Source organism: Glandiceps talaboti, chromosome 4 (genome assembly GCF_964340395.1).
Source record: "Glandiceps talaboti chromosome 4, keGlaTala1.1, whole genome shotgun sequence".
Taxonomy (NCBI): Eukaryota; Metazoa; Hemichordata; class Enteropneusta; family Spengelidae; genus Glandiceps; species Glandiceps talaboti.
This window is the reverse complement of record NC_135552.1, coordinates 25,074,848-25,092,180: the sequence shown is the minus strand read 5'-3', so window position 1 is coordinate 25,092,180 and position 17,333 is coordinate 25,074,848. Positions and strand designations below refer to the sequence as shown.

General features: G+C 35.5%; 2 protein-coding genes across 4 annotated transcripts in view; one reads left to right on the top strand and one right to left on the bottom strand.

Annotated features, from left to right (window-relative positions):
• The window catches only part of LOC144434024 (uncharacterized), a 23,217-nt gene extending 13,635 nt beyond the window's left edge, over window positions 1–9,582 (bottom strand). The window contains exon 1 of the mRNA XM_078122467.1: window positions 9,495–9,582. The gene's annotated coding sequence lies outside the window, so the exon portion shown is untranslated. The remainder of the gene's footprint in view (window positions 1–9,494) is intronic.
• A 3,276-nt stretch (window positions 9,583–12,858) lies between these two features.
• The window catches only part of LOC144434675 (TBC1 domain family member 9-like), a 53,035-nt gene continuing 48,560 nt past the window's right edge, over window positions 12,859–17,333 (top strand). For all 3 annotated transcript variants that reach the window (XM_078123180.1, XM_078123181.1, XM_078123179.1), the window contains exons 1-2: window positions 12,859–12,972; window positions 14,441–14,604. In XM_078123180.1, the coding sequence (XP_077979306.1) occupies window positions 12,929–12,972; window positions 14,441–14,604 (208 nt within the window). In that variant the 5' untranslated portion in view covers window positions 12,859–12,928. The remainder of the gene's footprint in view (window positions 12,973–14,440; window positions 14,605–17,333) is intronic.

Genomic DNA, 17,333 nt, shown 5'->3' with positions numbered 1-17,333 from the left:
TAGGTGGTAAACAGTGGAATGACACCCTTTTCTACAATCAGTTAGTTGAATGACACCCTCTGCACTGTAAAACCAGTGGAATGACAGCCGCCACTCTATAAAATAAGTGGAATGACAGCATTTTCAATGCTTTAGAACTGGAATAACAGCATTTCTAGGTGGTAAACAGTGGAATGACACCCTTTACTACATTCAGTTAGTTGAATGACACCCTCTGCACTGTAGAACCACTGGAATGACAGCCGCCACTCTATAAAATAAGTGGAATGACAGCATTTTCAATGCTTTAGAACTGGAATGACAGCATTTCTAGGTAGTAAACAGTGGAATGACACCCTTTTCTACATTCAGTTAGTTGAATGACACCCTCTACACTGTAGAACCACTGGAATGACAGCCGCCACTCTATAAAATAAGTGGAATGACAGCATTTTCAATGCTTTAGAACTGGAATGACAGCATTTCTAGGTGGTAAACAGTGGAATGACACCCTTTTCTACATTCAGTTAGTTGAATGACACCCTCTGCACTGTAGAACCACTGGAATGACAGCCGCCACTCTATAAAATAAGTGGAATGACAGCATTTTTAATGCTTTAGAACTGGAATGACAGCATTTCTAGGTGGTAAACAGTGGAATGACACCCTTTTCTACAATCAGTTAGTTGAATGACACACTCTGCACTGTAGAACCACTGGAATGACAGCCGCCACTCTATAAAATAAGTGGAATGACAGCATTTTCAATGCTTTAGAACTGGAATGACAGCATTTCTAGGTGGTAAACAGTGGAATGACACCCTTTTCTACATTCAGTTAGTTGAATGACACCCTCTGCACTGTAGAACCACTGGAATGACAGCCGCCACTCTATAAAATAAGTGGAATGACAGCATTTTTAATGCTTTAGAACTGGAATGACAGCATTTCTAGGTGGTAAACAGTGGAATGACACCCTTTTCTACATTCAGTTAGTTGAATGACACACTCTGCACAGTAGAACCACTGGAATGACAGCCGCCACTCTATAAAATAAGTGGAATGACAGCATTGTTAATGGTTTAGAACTGGAATGACAGCCGCCACTCTATAAAAAGAGTGCAGAGGGTGTCATTCAACTAACTGAATGTAGAAAAGGGTGTCATTCCACTGTTTACCACCTAGAAATGCTGTCATTCCAGTACCAAAGCATTAAAAATGCTGTCATTCCACTTATTTTATAGAGTGGCGGCTGTCATTCCAGGGGTTCTACAATGTAGAGGGTGTCATTCAACTAACTGAATGTAGAAAAGGGTGTCATTCCACTGTTTACCACCTAGAAATGCTGTCATTCCAGTACCAAAGCATTAAAAATGCTGTCATTCCACTTATTTTATAGAGTGGCGGCTGTCATTCCAGGGGTTCTACAGTGTAGAGGCTGTCATTCAACTAACTGAATGTAGAAAAGGGTGTCATTCCACTGTTTACCACCTAGAAATGCTGTCATTCCAGTTCCAAAGCATTAAAAATGCTGTCATTCCACTTATTTTATAGAGTGGCGGCTGTCATTCCAGTGGTTCTACAGTGCAGAGGGTGTCATTCAACTAACTGAATGTAGAAAAGGGTGTCATTCCACTGTTTACCACCTAGAAATGCTGTCATTCCAGTTCCAAAGCATTAAAAATGCTGTCATTCCACTTATTTTATAGAGTGGCGGCTGTCATTCCACTGGTTCTACAGTGCAGAGGGTGTCATTCAACTAACTGAATGTAGAAAAGGGTGTCATTCCACTGTTTACCACCTAGAAATGCTGTCATTCCAGTTCCAAAGCATTAAAAATGCTGTCATTCCACTTATTTTATAGAGTGGCGGCTGTCATTCCACTGGTTCTACAGTGCAGAGGGTGTCATTCAACTAACTGAATGTAGAAAAGGGTGTCATTCCAATATTTACCACCTAGAAATGCTGTCATTCCAGTTCCAAAGCATTAAAAATGCTGTCATTCCACTTATTTTATAGAGTGGCGGCTGTCATTCCACTGGTTCTACAGTGCAGAGGGTGTCATTCAACTAACTGAATGTAGAAAAGGGTGTCATTCCACTGTTTACCACCTAGAAATGCTGTCATTCCAGTTCCAAAGCATTAAAAATGCTGTCATTCCACTTATTTTATAGAGTGGCGGCTGTCATTCCAGTGGTTCTACAGTGCAGAGGGTGTCATTCAACTAACTGAATGTAGAAAAGGGTGTCATTCCACTGTTTACCACCTAGAAATGCTGTCATTCCAGTTCCAAAGCATTGAAAATGCTGTCATTCCACTTATTTTATAGAGTGGCGGCTGTCATTCCAGTGGTTCTACAGTGCAGAGGGTGTCATTCAACTAACTGAATGTAGAAAAGGGTGTCATTCCACTGTTTACCACCTAGAAATGCTGTCATTCCAGTTCCAAAGCATTAAAAATGCTGTCATTCCACTTATTTTATAGAGTGGCGGCTGTCATTCCACTGGTTCTACAGTGCAGAGGGTGTCATTCAACTAACTGGATGTAGAAAAGGGTGTCATTCCACTGTTTACCACCTAGAAATGCTGTCATTCCAGTTCCAAAGCATTGAAAATGCTGTCATTCCACTTATTTTATAGAGTGGCGGCTGTCATTCCAGTGGTTCTACAGTGCAGAGGGTGTCATTCAACTAACTGATTGTAGAAAAGGGTGTCATTCCACTGTTTACCACCTAGAAATGCTGTCATTCCAGTTCCAAAGCATTAAAAATGCTGTCATTCCACTTATTTTATAGAGTGGCGGCTGTCATTCCACTGGTTCTACAGTGCAGAGGGTGTCATTCAACTAACTGAATGTAGAAAAGGGTGTCATTCCAATATTTACCACCTAGAAATGCTGTCATTCCAGTTCCAAAGCATTAAAAATGCTGTCATTCCACTTATTTTATAGAGTGGCGGCTGTCATTCCACTGGTTCTACAGTGCAGAGGGTGTCATTCAACTAACTGAATGTAGAAAAGGGTGTCATTCCACTGTTTACCACCTAGAAATGCTGTCATTCCAGTTCCAAAGCATTAAAAATGCTGTCATTCCACTTATTTTATAGAGTGGCGGCTGTCATTCCACTGGTTCTACAGTGCAGAGGGTGTCATTCAACTAACTGAATGTAGAAAAGGGTGTCATTCCACTGTTTACCACCTAGAAATGCTGTCATTCGTTTTCCGTCATTCAGGTTGTCATTCGTTTTAGGGTCACCCATAAGATTCGGCTATGAATTACAACCAGGAGTAACGATGGTATCAAACAATAGACCACAGTCACGAATAACGTGTACCCTTCTGATTCTGTACTTTTCTCACTTGCGAAAGGTTTACAAATGGCTGCTCCGTTGTTATATTCAAAAAATCCAGCTCCGAAAGCAATAACGCTGTATGTTTGATTGAATGACACGATGATAAATGTAATTATAACTATAGCGATAGACCGCCTGGTTGTGACTATCGCAGCGTATCGTAGAGGCCAACTTATCGCCATCAATCGCTCAATACTGACTAAGACTAGGAATAAAATCGAAAGACAAAATGAAGTGTCGATGCAAATAGCCTGTATGATGCAGAATATCATCCCAAAAGGCCACGATAAGATGACGGATGGATACACGGCAAACGATACAAAAACTCCAACAAATAAATCAGCAATAGCTAGAGATGACATAAATACTTTAAGTGAACGGGAAATACAGACATCCTTGGTTCGTTTTATGACGAGAAGATTTAAGATATTGCCAATGATAATCATAGCACAGACTATGATAATAATGATAGTACGAACTATTCCAAAGGACCATGATATATTTTCCTCGCTAACATCCATGTTCGTATAGATTGTCGAATCTTGAGAGTAAATATCATTCACACTATACAGTATATAAAAATGAAGATGACGAAGTAACTGCATATGCGTATTATTTTAAAAACATAATAATCAAGAATATTAATAATGAAAACTTGTCATCACGTTTTCTTTAAGAAGCTCCATTGACAATTAGAATATTACACACGGATTCTCAAAGGAAAAAGCTGAACAAAGTTTAAACGACATTCTCTTTCAAAGGTGATTGACATGTGATTACGTCTTTGAATAAAGAAGGGCCGCTAAATTAAAAAAAAAATTGCTTGCGGACGTTACCTTTTTATTACATAAACTCTTCAATTATCAATCACATGGGTGTACATGTCACATGTCTGATATTAGTAGTATCAAATACGTATTAATACGTTGTCACAGCTATTCATTCACCATTATGTTAAGGTCATCAGTACAGTTTGCAAATTAAACTTTAATATACTATATTTACATGACGTATTGTGACGTGACAGAAATGTGTACAGTTAATAGGACCGATAATCGATTTGCTTCTGTATATCTAGGTATTACAATCATGTTACCTTTGGTGGTAAGGAAGAATAGTAAACTAGATTATAACTGAGTGCAGTACGGCTCCGAACCGGTTTAATTAAAATTGGGAAACAACAACTAAATATCTCGACTCTCTCTCCCAGGGAGTCCACAATGACAAAATACTTGAAATAGCCTTCAAACCTAGAAAAAAAACTTAGTTATCGTACACGGCAGGACGCCTTTGCGACAAATGTTTGTTATTATATTTGAGGCGAAAATTAGGTATAGTGGTATTTATTAGGTTTCAAATTGTGTATTCTGACAATGATGGATGGATGGATATACGTACGTGTTACGAGTTTTGGGCTGTGAAGTGTGAATGTCAACAACTCAATTTGACAGCTTCTTGTTAAATTATCAAAATAAATAAAAATACCAGTCTAAAACTGATACCAATACCAATAGCATATGGCCCTGTACGATAAATTAGTCTTCCACCTTCAAAAAATATACCGACGTTTAAACCCATATTCAACAACTTTTACTCTTACAGCGCATTTGAAAATACCGTTCAGCGGTGATGTTTTATACAATCAAACACAAACTAATAAGAAACTAGACATGTTTTTAAGATTTTAGTTCTTATTTTTAAATCCATTCATAGGCTTGGACCAATTTATCTTTCTGACATGATAGAACTATACGTTCCACGTTGTAATTTAAGGTCAGCTGATCAGTTCAAACTCTGCCCCATTCGATCACGTACTAAGACATATGGTGATCGCGCTTTTAGTGTTGCTGCTCCCACTCTCTGGAATAATCTCCCACTCAACATCCGTCAGTCACCTACCTTATCTGCTTTTAAATCCAATGTTAAAACTTTACTTTTTAAAACTGCTTTTTAACTGATATTTGTATTGTATGAATTGCTTACAGCGCCTTTGATCACATTTTTTGTGGATACTGACGCTTTATAAATAAATTATTATTATTATTATTATTTTATTATTATGTTACACTTTAAGATAGCAAGATTGAATGAATGCAGTTTCTTAACAACATTTTATCAAAATGAAATGAACTTACCTGTCACAATGCAGACATCAAATGCAGTCGTGAAAATATTGGCACCCACGTGTCTGCAGCATATTACTTTAAATGGCTTATTTCAAAGAGACTAAATGTAGCAATAAATCGCAAGCATGTGAAGTTTCTTATTGATTGCTGCATAGTTGTATCAAAGACGCTGAATGATATTTTATATTCCGCTGTATGTGATTTCTTATTTGTATATAGTGTATACATATGTATATGGTCAAATAGTATTGGTACATATTGTATACATATATATATGGTCAAATATTATTGGTACATATTGTATACATATGTATGTGGTCAAATAGTATTGGTACATATTGTATACATATATATATGGTCAAAATATTATTGGTACATATTGTATACATATGTATGTGGTCAAATAGTATTAGTACATATTGTATATATATGTATATGGTCAAATAGTATTGGTAATATATTGTATTCTTAAGTATATGGTCAAATAGTATTAGTACATATTATATACTTATCAAATGATATTCAATCAATCAATCAATCAATCAATCAATCAATCAATCAATCAATCAATCAATCAATCAATCAATCAATCAATCAATCAATCAATCAATCAATCAATCAATCAATCAATCAATCAATCAATCAATCAAAATAATTTGTAGAGCGTCAAAATCCAAGTTCTGTTCAGGGGCGCTGGTATATATTAGTATATATTGATTACTTATGTATATAGTCAAATAGTATTAATATATATATGGTATACTTATGTATATGGTAAAACAATATTGGCATATAGTTTATTCTTAGTATATAGTCAATAGTACATATTGTATACTTATGCATATAGTCAAATACAATTAGTACACATTGTATATAGTCAAATAGTATTTATACATATTGTACAAATAGTATTGGTATATACTGTATACTTATATATATAGTCAAATAGTATTAGTATATCGTGTATACTTATGTATATAGTCAAAAAAGTATTAGTAAATGTTGTTTACTTATGTAAAGAGTCAGAAAGTCTACGCTGTTTTTACTCTAATTGTTAATGTTAATGACTTAAATTGACACTAACTGATCCTAACCTTAACCCCTAACTTTAATCATAACCTCATATGAGATTGCTAGGATAGTAAACTCTAAAGCTTTGTATAAGTCAAATCAATCTTTATATACAACACTGTCATGTTTTACAACAGTGCTATTCGAGGAATCAGTCTCCAGGATTTGTGGGCCATGGATCCCTTTTACGAAAACACTAACCAACATTCACTCCGGTACCTGCGTTGCTCCAACGGAGGGAAAGAATATACTGTGGCTTGCAAAAATGGTGAATGACCATGATGATGTGGACTGTGTGTTGTAAGATAATTTCGATGAAAGTACAGTACGATGTGAAATGACAACATTTGCTAACTGAATATCTATCATGAGTACTAGAATTTAACTTTAACAAGCACACTGTTGATAAACGTTTAACTGAGAGATTTCGACTGCAAGCTCGGTCTTGTTCACTCTATGATATATGGCGCTGTTTATCATATTTACTAAATATCAAGATTTGAAGCTCATAATTTGCCATTTACCTTGCAGTGCATGTACAAAAACTATCTTTATCCAGGAGATGTAGAGACTGATCAATGATCTATTATTTTGCAACTAATCATTTTTAAATATAAAAATTGCATTCTTAACCTTCAGTTCTGTTTTCGGGTTTTCGTACACTATGAAAAGAATATTTGCGGTGACTGTACCGTAGGAAATGAAAATTGCGCTGTAATTGTGAAGAAATGAAACATGATTTTAACCGCCATTTTCATAAAACCCCACTTCGGTGCTCGAGTAGTACATGTCTGCACTCTCTCTTAAAACTCGGTTTCAACCATGTCATTATGCGACTCGGACACAGTCATATCGGTAGAGGGCAGTATACGACACATATTTTTCTTGAAGTCTTTATCAACGAATGAGTAAATAATCGGGTCTATCGCACTGTTAAGAAAGGAACAGCAGGAGCTAACGTAAGTCAAAATGAGACGTACTTGATTCGGCAAATGGGAGATCTCGGAGCAGTCTGCCAGTTCCAAATAATTGAATATATGGTGAGGTAACCAACAGAGAGCAAACACAAAAACTGCCACAGCCACCACGATAGTCAGTCGTCTCCGAGTCGAATTTCCATCGTGACTTTGTTGAGATGGACTACGTGGTGTCTTCAAATGTCTGGCAATATTGGCATAACAGAGACAAATAACTAACAGTGGCAGCACATAGCCAAAAAGACTTCTACCAATATTGTATATCATGTTTTCCTTTTGGTGCAACGATACACAAATTGATCTATCGGTACCTATGCGTATGCTGCTAGTGTCAACCCATAAAGGTGTACTTAAAATGGCAGACAACAGCCACATGTTAGCGCAAACAATACGGGTTGATCGAACGGTACGAATTCCAGCAGAACGAAGGGGGTATAAAAACGCCGCATAACGATCAACGCTTACGGCGGTCAATATGAAAATTCTTGTTAGCATGCATATACCGTTCATTGTTAACACAACTTTACACATTATCGACATCGGCGATGTTATATTATCAAATTCTAGTAGCCGGTGGACTTTCACGTGCTGGTATGCAAAGAATGATATGGGACATAAGGAAAGAATGTCCACGATTCCCAAATTCAAAATATAAATCTTTGGTGCGTTCTTCGCTTCGGAGGATCTTACCAGTGTAATGATGACGAGCAAATTTCCAAGTAAACCAAAACTTAACGTTATAGCAAAACAAGTGGTAAGCATAGTATTTAGCTTTTGGGACAATTCGGAATCCCATAAATATGGGTATTCGTTGGATGTCGCATTGTATCCGTACGAATCGTTGTAGTAGTTGTAGTCGTCGAAGACCTCCCGTTCTGGCCAGTAGTCGATTGCCAATTTTGTTAGTTGGTTGTCGGGGGTATTTGAATCGGTTAATAACGGATTCATGATACTGTATCTGAAATAGGAAGCGAAACAGGTTATTGCATGGCAGCAGATCCTCTAGATCTGTGTTCGAAAACATAGCATCCCAACGCATGCTGTGATATTACATTGTATTTGGTGGCTTAGATATACATGAAGTAGGAAAACATACTAGATTTGTCTTAAGAATTAAAACTCCAAAATAAATACCCATTTGTCATCCATATGGCCATTTGGATAGTCTTTGCAAATCAAATAGATTTTTAATTTTCATAACAGCAACTACAAACTACGCAGCAAAAATAGCTATAAAGAAATGACTTTAAATTCCACGGGTAAAGCACAGGTCAGGACAATTCACGGTGAAATACACAGGTGCCAAACTATGGAATGATATACCAATAATAAGTGGGAATCTACACAGCACGTGTGAATTTAAACAAGAATACAAACAATACTTACAGTCTACTAGGTAAAAAATACTTTTGATGGCAATTTGATTTGATGTATGTATTTGTGTACATGTATGGCTGGTTGTGTTTGTGGGAGAGAGATAGTGTTTTGTCTCTGTTTTCTTCTTTTTTTGGGTCGAATTCTTTATGTATACAGTTTTTGTTTTGTTTTGTTTTGTTTTTCTTCCCTTCCTTTATTTGTAGAAGCTTTGAAAATGTCAGAAATCCAAAGGAACAGTGAAGATGCCCAGATAATATTTGTACTCTGATTATTATCACATGTATTGATGGGGTTGAACTAGATTAGTTGGCAGACAACTATTTTTCGATCCCCTTTCCCATTTATGTATGTTAACATACTCTTCACGGACCTATTATTATTTCATATCTGGGAATAAAGTCATATATATATGCATTCAGATATTTTAACATTCAGCGCTCCGAACCAAGACTCGGACAACTGCAGAACGTTCGATTGGAAACACAATAAACGTTTCTTGAAAACTAGCGAATGTGTACGTACTCAAATATATGTTGAAAAGACATAGCTAGGAAATACCAGGAAGAAATAAAGAATGTGTTGTGAGCTGATTTAAAATAAAAAAGTCTACTTACTCTCTTTAGCGTTACAATCTCAGAAAATCTTGAAAAATGTCAATGTTTTCGCTAGGTTCAACACAGTGCAAACTTTTTCATGTAATGGGGATTCGATCGAATCTGCTGGACTGATATAGACAGGAGTGTACACGGTCACTATTATAATATACAATTATTCAAACGTTGCTTGGTGCTCTTTAGGACTGCTTTATTTGTTTCTATGTTTCGCGTCTTAACACATCCTAAAAATGATGGGTCGATTAAACAATGAAAGTATTAAATGTGTTTCTCTTATTGTTGATGCTTCCAATTCATGACAATAGATATACAAGTCTTGCTGTGTCTTATAGAAATGACAATTTGCAGTCAGAAGCAAAATATGAACAATTAGCTTTTTTCTGAGCAGTGTTCCCTCTAAGTATTTTGAGACTCTGCAACTTATAAGGAGAAGGAACAAAATGGAAAGAGTGACATGGCGGCCGCACTTGCGGGGTCGCCGGGGGATGGTCCGGTAGGGGATATCCAATTATATGTTTATTTGCAATGTGAAGCTAACACTTTACTTTTTACTCGCTCTTGGATGCTGAATAGAGAGAAATAAAACTCTTATGAAAACATGTCATTTTATTAGTAATTGTATTTTAAATTTATTTTCTGTTTCATTTTGATGCTTGTATATAAGATTGCGCAAAATATGATATTTAACTGTGAGAGGAGACGGAGACCTTCCGCGGGAACACTGCTCCTGAGCACCATTAGTGAAGTTGCAACGTTTTTTTTTCTTCTGACCAAGCCGTAGAGGGCGTCGGGGTTTTAAAATTAATTTGGTGACTGTCGGATCATGAGAAACACAAAAAATAAAAAGAGCTGGTCTTAAGGTTGATTACAATATGTATCGTATTTCTTATAGATTTGATATAATTAGTAACAAAAATATCGGAACTGATGATTATTATTGCGCCAATTTAAAAAAACCTGTGTGTTTCTGATAACCAGATCGACTCTAGTTTAAGCCGGCCAGGGACCCTAAACTGTTTTTACATGCAAAAAGGAAAATTACGATAATCTACTTCTATTTCCATGTAGATTTTCTTGTCAAAGTATCTTTGGAGGAATGTCTTTTCAGCCTAGACTATAACAGCACAGTCTTCATATTGTGTTTGTCTACATCTGAATCATATACATGTGCAGTCGTTTTTCTGTGCTTTGTAAAGTGCATTGTGATAGGAATGCGCTATCTAAGAAAATTAGATTAGATTAGATTAGACGTGTAATTGTCTTCAATTATTTCTTGTACACTCAGTAACTATTACGGAAGTATTATGACCAACGAGTATCTTGTCTTTTGGTCGAAGTAATTAGAAAAATGTAAAATAAAATAAAATCCCAACCTACTTTCTGAAGTCATGATTTTGGAAACAAACATTTTTTTATTTTTGCCTTATACTGATAGTTTTAAAGAGTGTAGCGGTAGTAGTTTGTTTGTTTGTTTGTTTACTAAGTATTTATGAATTCAAATTAATTTTTTGTAATGTGCAGGAAATGACTCTAGTGGTATGTGTTTAATGTTAATCAAATTAATTCCAGGAACCTCTGGCCTGCCTCTATACTGGCAATTTAAACATGAAATTATACTTAAGTTTGCAAATGCGTGATTCTATCATTTAATACTTGAAGAGGAGAATACAGAATGCTCAGTTATTTGATAATTATATGATTTACTCTTAAATTTCCCATGTGATTGATGAGTATTCAGTCGTAATCGTGATAGTTATAGACTGTCGTCCGTCAAACAATATCCGAAACGAAGCCATGGCATTTTATGATTAGAGTATATTATTATTTTTTTAATTTCCTCACAAATTATGGAAAATTATTCTCTTGTAATTAATCGTCCATAAAATAATGTCCGTGAGCAAAATTGTTTTAATAGGATAATAAACCCTCACCCCGAGGAGTACGTCGATTACCCCCTTGCCTTCCAACACGACTACGCCGCCTATAGACCAAGTATATATTTTTTTGAATATTTATGTAATCTTATTTTGAATTAATTTGACTGTGTATCTATATATTTTCGATGTATATGTTGCTGCAAGACAAAATTCCCTACGAACTATAATTAAAGTAAGAATTATATACCAACATACATCACTATAACACAGTGACACTGCATTATTGATCTATCTGTATTTGGTCAAGTGGAAAGATAGCCTGAAAGATCCAGTCGTTGTTTCCGGCGTGGGTACGGCTAGTGGCTATACATAAGAGGACCAACGGTCAGACCTTATTATTACAGACTACTGAAATGACTGGGAAATAGAATGGTGTACAGGTAAAATGTAGTTCAAGATGATGGCATACGACGTATTGATATAAATGTTTCCATCATTCCCACAAACCATGACAAAACACAACGCCGGTTTGCGAGGGCGTACGTTTGTTCACCTGCTTCGAGGACGTACAGTAGATATGGTTTACGAGGACGTGGTTCCATTCCAATGGAAATATAAAGGATGAAGTTTGGGATTTCATATTATCCTACCAACGCACCTACAATATACTGTATCTTATTAAAAGAAGAATTATTCAAATGGACGAGTTCCGTTTTCACTGTATTTTGCATGAAATATCACTATCATATCATAAAAGGCGAACATTTTGAAATATGGCAAACACTTCTATGATTACATGAACAAATTAAAAAAACCTCAGATATATTTTTAAAAATCGTCCAAGAGGACTGGGACAAGTACTGGTCTAATTGTCAAGTTTAAAACAACTTTGTAAGCTTAACATCTGAATGATGGACGGAAAATTCAAACTTTGTTACAATAAATAAACTATTTTTCAAAAAGCGTTGGTGACAGTCATTGTTTTGCAGTATTGTCACTTGTCTAGTGTAAGTTTTGAAAGAGATAACCAAAACTTGAAGGATTAGGATGTACAATTTATCACATTTGAAAATAAGATAAAAATCTAAAAGAGATCAGAAGGTGCAAATTTACTCAGTAAACGACTACTCATGAAATTTAACCTGGTTCAAATCATGAGCAAACTATTTCGTGCCCCCCATTTTATACCATAATTTTCTTGCCTCCCTTCGCATCCACTTTTTTCCATGCCCCCCCCCCATTTTCTCCTCACCCCTACCCTCCCACTGTAAATTCTACTTGTTCCCTAATAGCTGCTCAGATGGCAGATGTCAATGGGTTTGTCGCATGGCTCATTTCTTCCTGAATTTCAACTGTTCAGCGCCCTCGTTCGTCACCACTTTTCGCAGTCAGGTACGTTCGCTCTCGCGGTACTTCTCGTCAAATCCTTTGCCGTGACTTTGCGGGATTTAGATAAACATGGCTGCCACGACAGCCTTAGAATGAGAGAAGCCTTCTCATTATTGAATAATTCTGTATTTTAGAGATATCTAAGGCTATTTTAAACTTGATCGGAATATGTGGGTGAAACCAGACGAAGTTTTATTAGCGAATGCCCTCTGGTAAGTGTGAATTAATGTTTTGAAGGAAATTTATCTGGGTGAGTAGTGCTGTGAATTTCAAATTGACACTCGGTGTGTAATGATATCGTCATAACAGAAATGTTATCAATTTATCGCACGGTTCAAGCACAAGTCTTGTACGTGAATTACCGCCACGTTTTCCACTTTTTGACTTGATATAGGAAATATAATGAATTTACGAATGCGAAATGTTTTTTTTTCACACATCCATGATTATCAGTGGCGCCTGGCAGAGGTGATCGTATTGTTTGTAAATAATACAGGTGTAAACAGTGGCAAACGGGGGCGTTATTTTTTTTGACCACGTCAGCTCGGCAAGAGGTAGGGCAATGAACGAGTGGGTCATTGGATCATAGACGTGATATATGGGTTGGTTCATGTACCTGTAGGAGAATTGCAAGGTGTATATTTGGTTTAAAATTTTGGACTTTTACAGTCGCTTTCTTTCTTACCTGATACTATCATCATCAAGGTGAAATTTTTGTCTTTAATCTTTTGGCCTTACTGTAACGTGTAATACCTCCATTCAATGCCACAATACACGATCTCGTGTGAAAGAAGAAAATCTGTGATTTGCTGTATTTTACCAATCAAGATATTCTGTGTGTCAAAGAGACTGTCAATTTTGCAATACAGCTGATAGAAAATATGACCCTAATGACAAGTTAGCAAGATGTAGCTCATAAATATATTGATTAGTTTATATATTTCAATTCTTTACAAATCCCAAAGGAATTGCTAAAGAGTATAATAGCCGATAACTAGAACCTCAAATGAAACTATAAAGTATGTGATCCAGATAGTGTCAAAAGTCATTCAACAATGTATATAATCTGTATATGCTCTTAAACTTGAACTTTAAATGTGCTGTGAATATATACTATGTATTTGGCAATAAACTTATGTTTGATGAAAATGGAATCACTTTCACTGGTAAATTCTGAGTAACTATTACAAGTAATGATAGCAGATTTATGTATGAATGAATACATTAACTTACAGAAGTGGTGTAAGTATTGTCAAAGTGTTTTATTTGCCAAAATAAAGTAGAGCCTAAGTGTGAAAAGTTCTCTTTCACTGTTTCAGGTATTTTGTACATTTGAAATTATTGGCACAAAATCTTTTTATATCTAAATAAAATGGAAACAAGTGAAAAATTGCTTTGCTGTTAAATTTTTTGTATGCCAAAATAATTAATTCTCAGTATGCATATATTAAAATTTGACATTTCAGCTACCGGAACATTAACTTGTTCAAGTTGTTGGCCTCTCCTTCTAAACCATGGAAACAGCTGTAGTATTGTTCGGTCCCAGACTATCAACAGAGGGTCATATAAATGTTATTTCCTTTCTATACACCACACACTATGCATGTCCTACTATCACTGAGTGTGATATTCAGGGTCAAGGATAACATTGTTTATTTTTCATTTTCCTGTTGTTGACAGGGTGACAGAGAGGGCAAATCCTTTCTTTGTTTTACAACGACGGAAAGGTCATGGAGGTGGTGGACTTGCTTCCTTGCTTGTTGGTACTATAGACACAGTACTAGACACTAAACCACCACCCTATCGTATCTTACATCAAACACCATCTTCTGAAGTCTATTGGAGTAAGTATTTTTACTTTGTTTCAATTCCAGAACCCCCCCCCCCCCCCCCCCAGTAATTATAGTAGTATTATTTTGTATGTGCCAGTGATTACTTGTACCAATGCAAGGTCATAATAGGTCTATTTCCACTGCAGTGAATTACCATAAGCATCAGTGCATACCTATATGCAAATGATATGCAAATAAGTGCAGGACATTTCATATACACAATAACAGAACCCCATGATGCATGAGTGTTAGTGTGGGTACTCTGGTATGTGCACTCTTGCTTGTGGTGTTTTCTGCTGTGCTTTCTTTAGCAATGCTTGTGAAGGTACAGTGTACAGGACACCACAAACATTTGTGCAAATATCCTAAATACACCACATTTGCACTCACACCATCATTTGGTTCTGTCATAATACAAGATAGCTATAGTGGCACTGGTAGTAGATACTGTACTTCTTTCATTGAGATGGTGTGTAAATGATAAGTTACTAAATGTGTAAGAATCAAGGTTCATGGACTGAGTTCACAAATGCAAATTGCTACTCAGAGTCATAAATTCTTTTCAAGCGAATCCCAGATTTTTGTTGATGTCTCATCAAATTGCATGGAGATCCAAGCTGTATCACTAAAACTTATTTGATATATCTCCTCTGAGACACATCATGGTGACATTCCATTGTAGTATACCCCAGACAGTGCTAATGATACATCAGGGAAAATTTGGGATTTGCTTCCAAAGAATTTTTGACAACTTTTCATTTGTAATGAAATGTTCATTTGTGATTATAGTATACTGGTCTCTATTGATATATATGATTTTAATAGCTGCATGGAACTGAAGACTTCAAAAGTCAATGAAAAAAAATTTTTTTTTATTATTTTTTTTTCTCCCAGTGGTTAGTTTTTTTAATTTGTTTAATCTAATATTTTGTGAATTTGATCAAGAGTATACTTTTGGTCCATTTGTTTTGCTCAAGTATGAGAATCAAATTTAGGAATATAAATAAAAATGATATTGTGTTTTAAGATGATGCAGATTTTATTATTCTGTCCAAATGAAAATATCATAGTTTATAGTTTGTTATCAGACAAACTCCGCTACTCTAATCTGTAAATCACAAGGATGGCATATTGCTATCCAAACATGATGAATATCCTCAAGGATTTCTCAAGGATGAAATAATGTAGAAAGGTGATTGCATGAATTTTCTGTATACAATGTATATCTATCTGTACAGATTTTGTTTCTTTAGCATTATCACTGTAATTTGTTGATCTAGTGCTGATACATTTTGTATATGAATCATTATGTTTGAATAACAATAATATGCATTTATTTGTGCATGCACAAAAATGTATGTAATGCATATGTTAACAGGACACCTCTCTGAGGTGGAATCTGCAAAAGAATATCATATTACTCACATTGCAAGGTTAACCCCCCAAAACCACCTCTGGCAACTGGACTACAAGGGTGTCTGTGGCAATTACATGGGCCAAAGGTGTATGTGGCAATTACATGCACCAAGGGTGTCTGTGGCAATTGCTTAAACGAAGATAGAGAAAAAAATACTTCCATGATTTGTTTATTGTTTGAATAGTAATTATGCCATGCAATAAACCTTTCATAGTTTCACTCTCTTAAAATATTTCATTATATGAATCCAAAGTACAAATATATCATAAACAATAGAATGACTTTAATAGCAGCCATACAATGAACCAAGGATAAGAAATATCACGATACAAGATACATGTATATGTACATGGCCTTGTGTGCATGAACAGGGTTTTTCTGAAATCATGAAAACCTTGGTCGTTCTCAAGTACTCCTTTATCTTTGAAGAACTCATTATTGTACCTCAGTTTGACAAATTAGGCATATAAAGTAGGAACATTTCACATTTTAGTTTACTTACATATATAGTACAACAAATTCATACTACCCATTGTCCATATATATATATATATTGCAAATAAGTGATCTCTTTAGGCAAGTACAAATCCTCTTTAAGATTAATGCAAGATAAACATGTCAATGTAGCAAAGTTATTTATAATAATGAAAATGATAGCTGTCACATTCCTGTTATTAAGGCGTCGTACATTAATACCACCAGTAATACATCTGTCAACAGTAACAGATTCCACTTTATAACATAGCCATGGATGTTTTTTCAATGACTGGATTTCAAACACTTTTTAGTATTCTGATACCTTTCCTATTTTGGCTTGTTGTCTGAGTTGTGTTTATAACATTTTAATGAACATGGTCCACATACGTCCCACATGCGTATGTACTATAGACTTAGTTCACCACTTTTACATGTAGATTTGTATCATTCATAACAAGTACAAAACTGCAGGCTGTTTTTAAGAGAAATTTTAGTTTTAGTATGAACAATAAATAGAATTCTAAACTTAGATTGTTCTGTAAGTTTTATTACACGATATACAATTCTTATGTGTAAATGTAACAGTATGTATACACTCAAATCAGTTTTGAATGCAACATGGTTGGTTTCGGTGTAGTTTTAATATCCGTATCGGTGCAAGCCAAAAGACAGTAAATGTCTTAAATATGCCCTGGTGTAGAATTCTAATGCTAGTAATATGTCTACTCTTCTAGTAATTTAAACAGTGTCTGACAGGAATTTTAGTTACATACACACCTCAGATTGTAGTAACTGTTTGCTTATCAGTCTCAGCTTGTGAATTTATTTCCAAAGTGATATTATATTT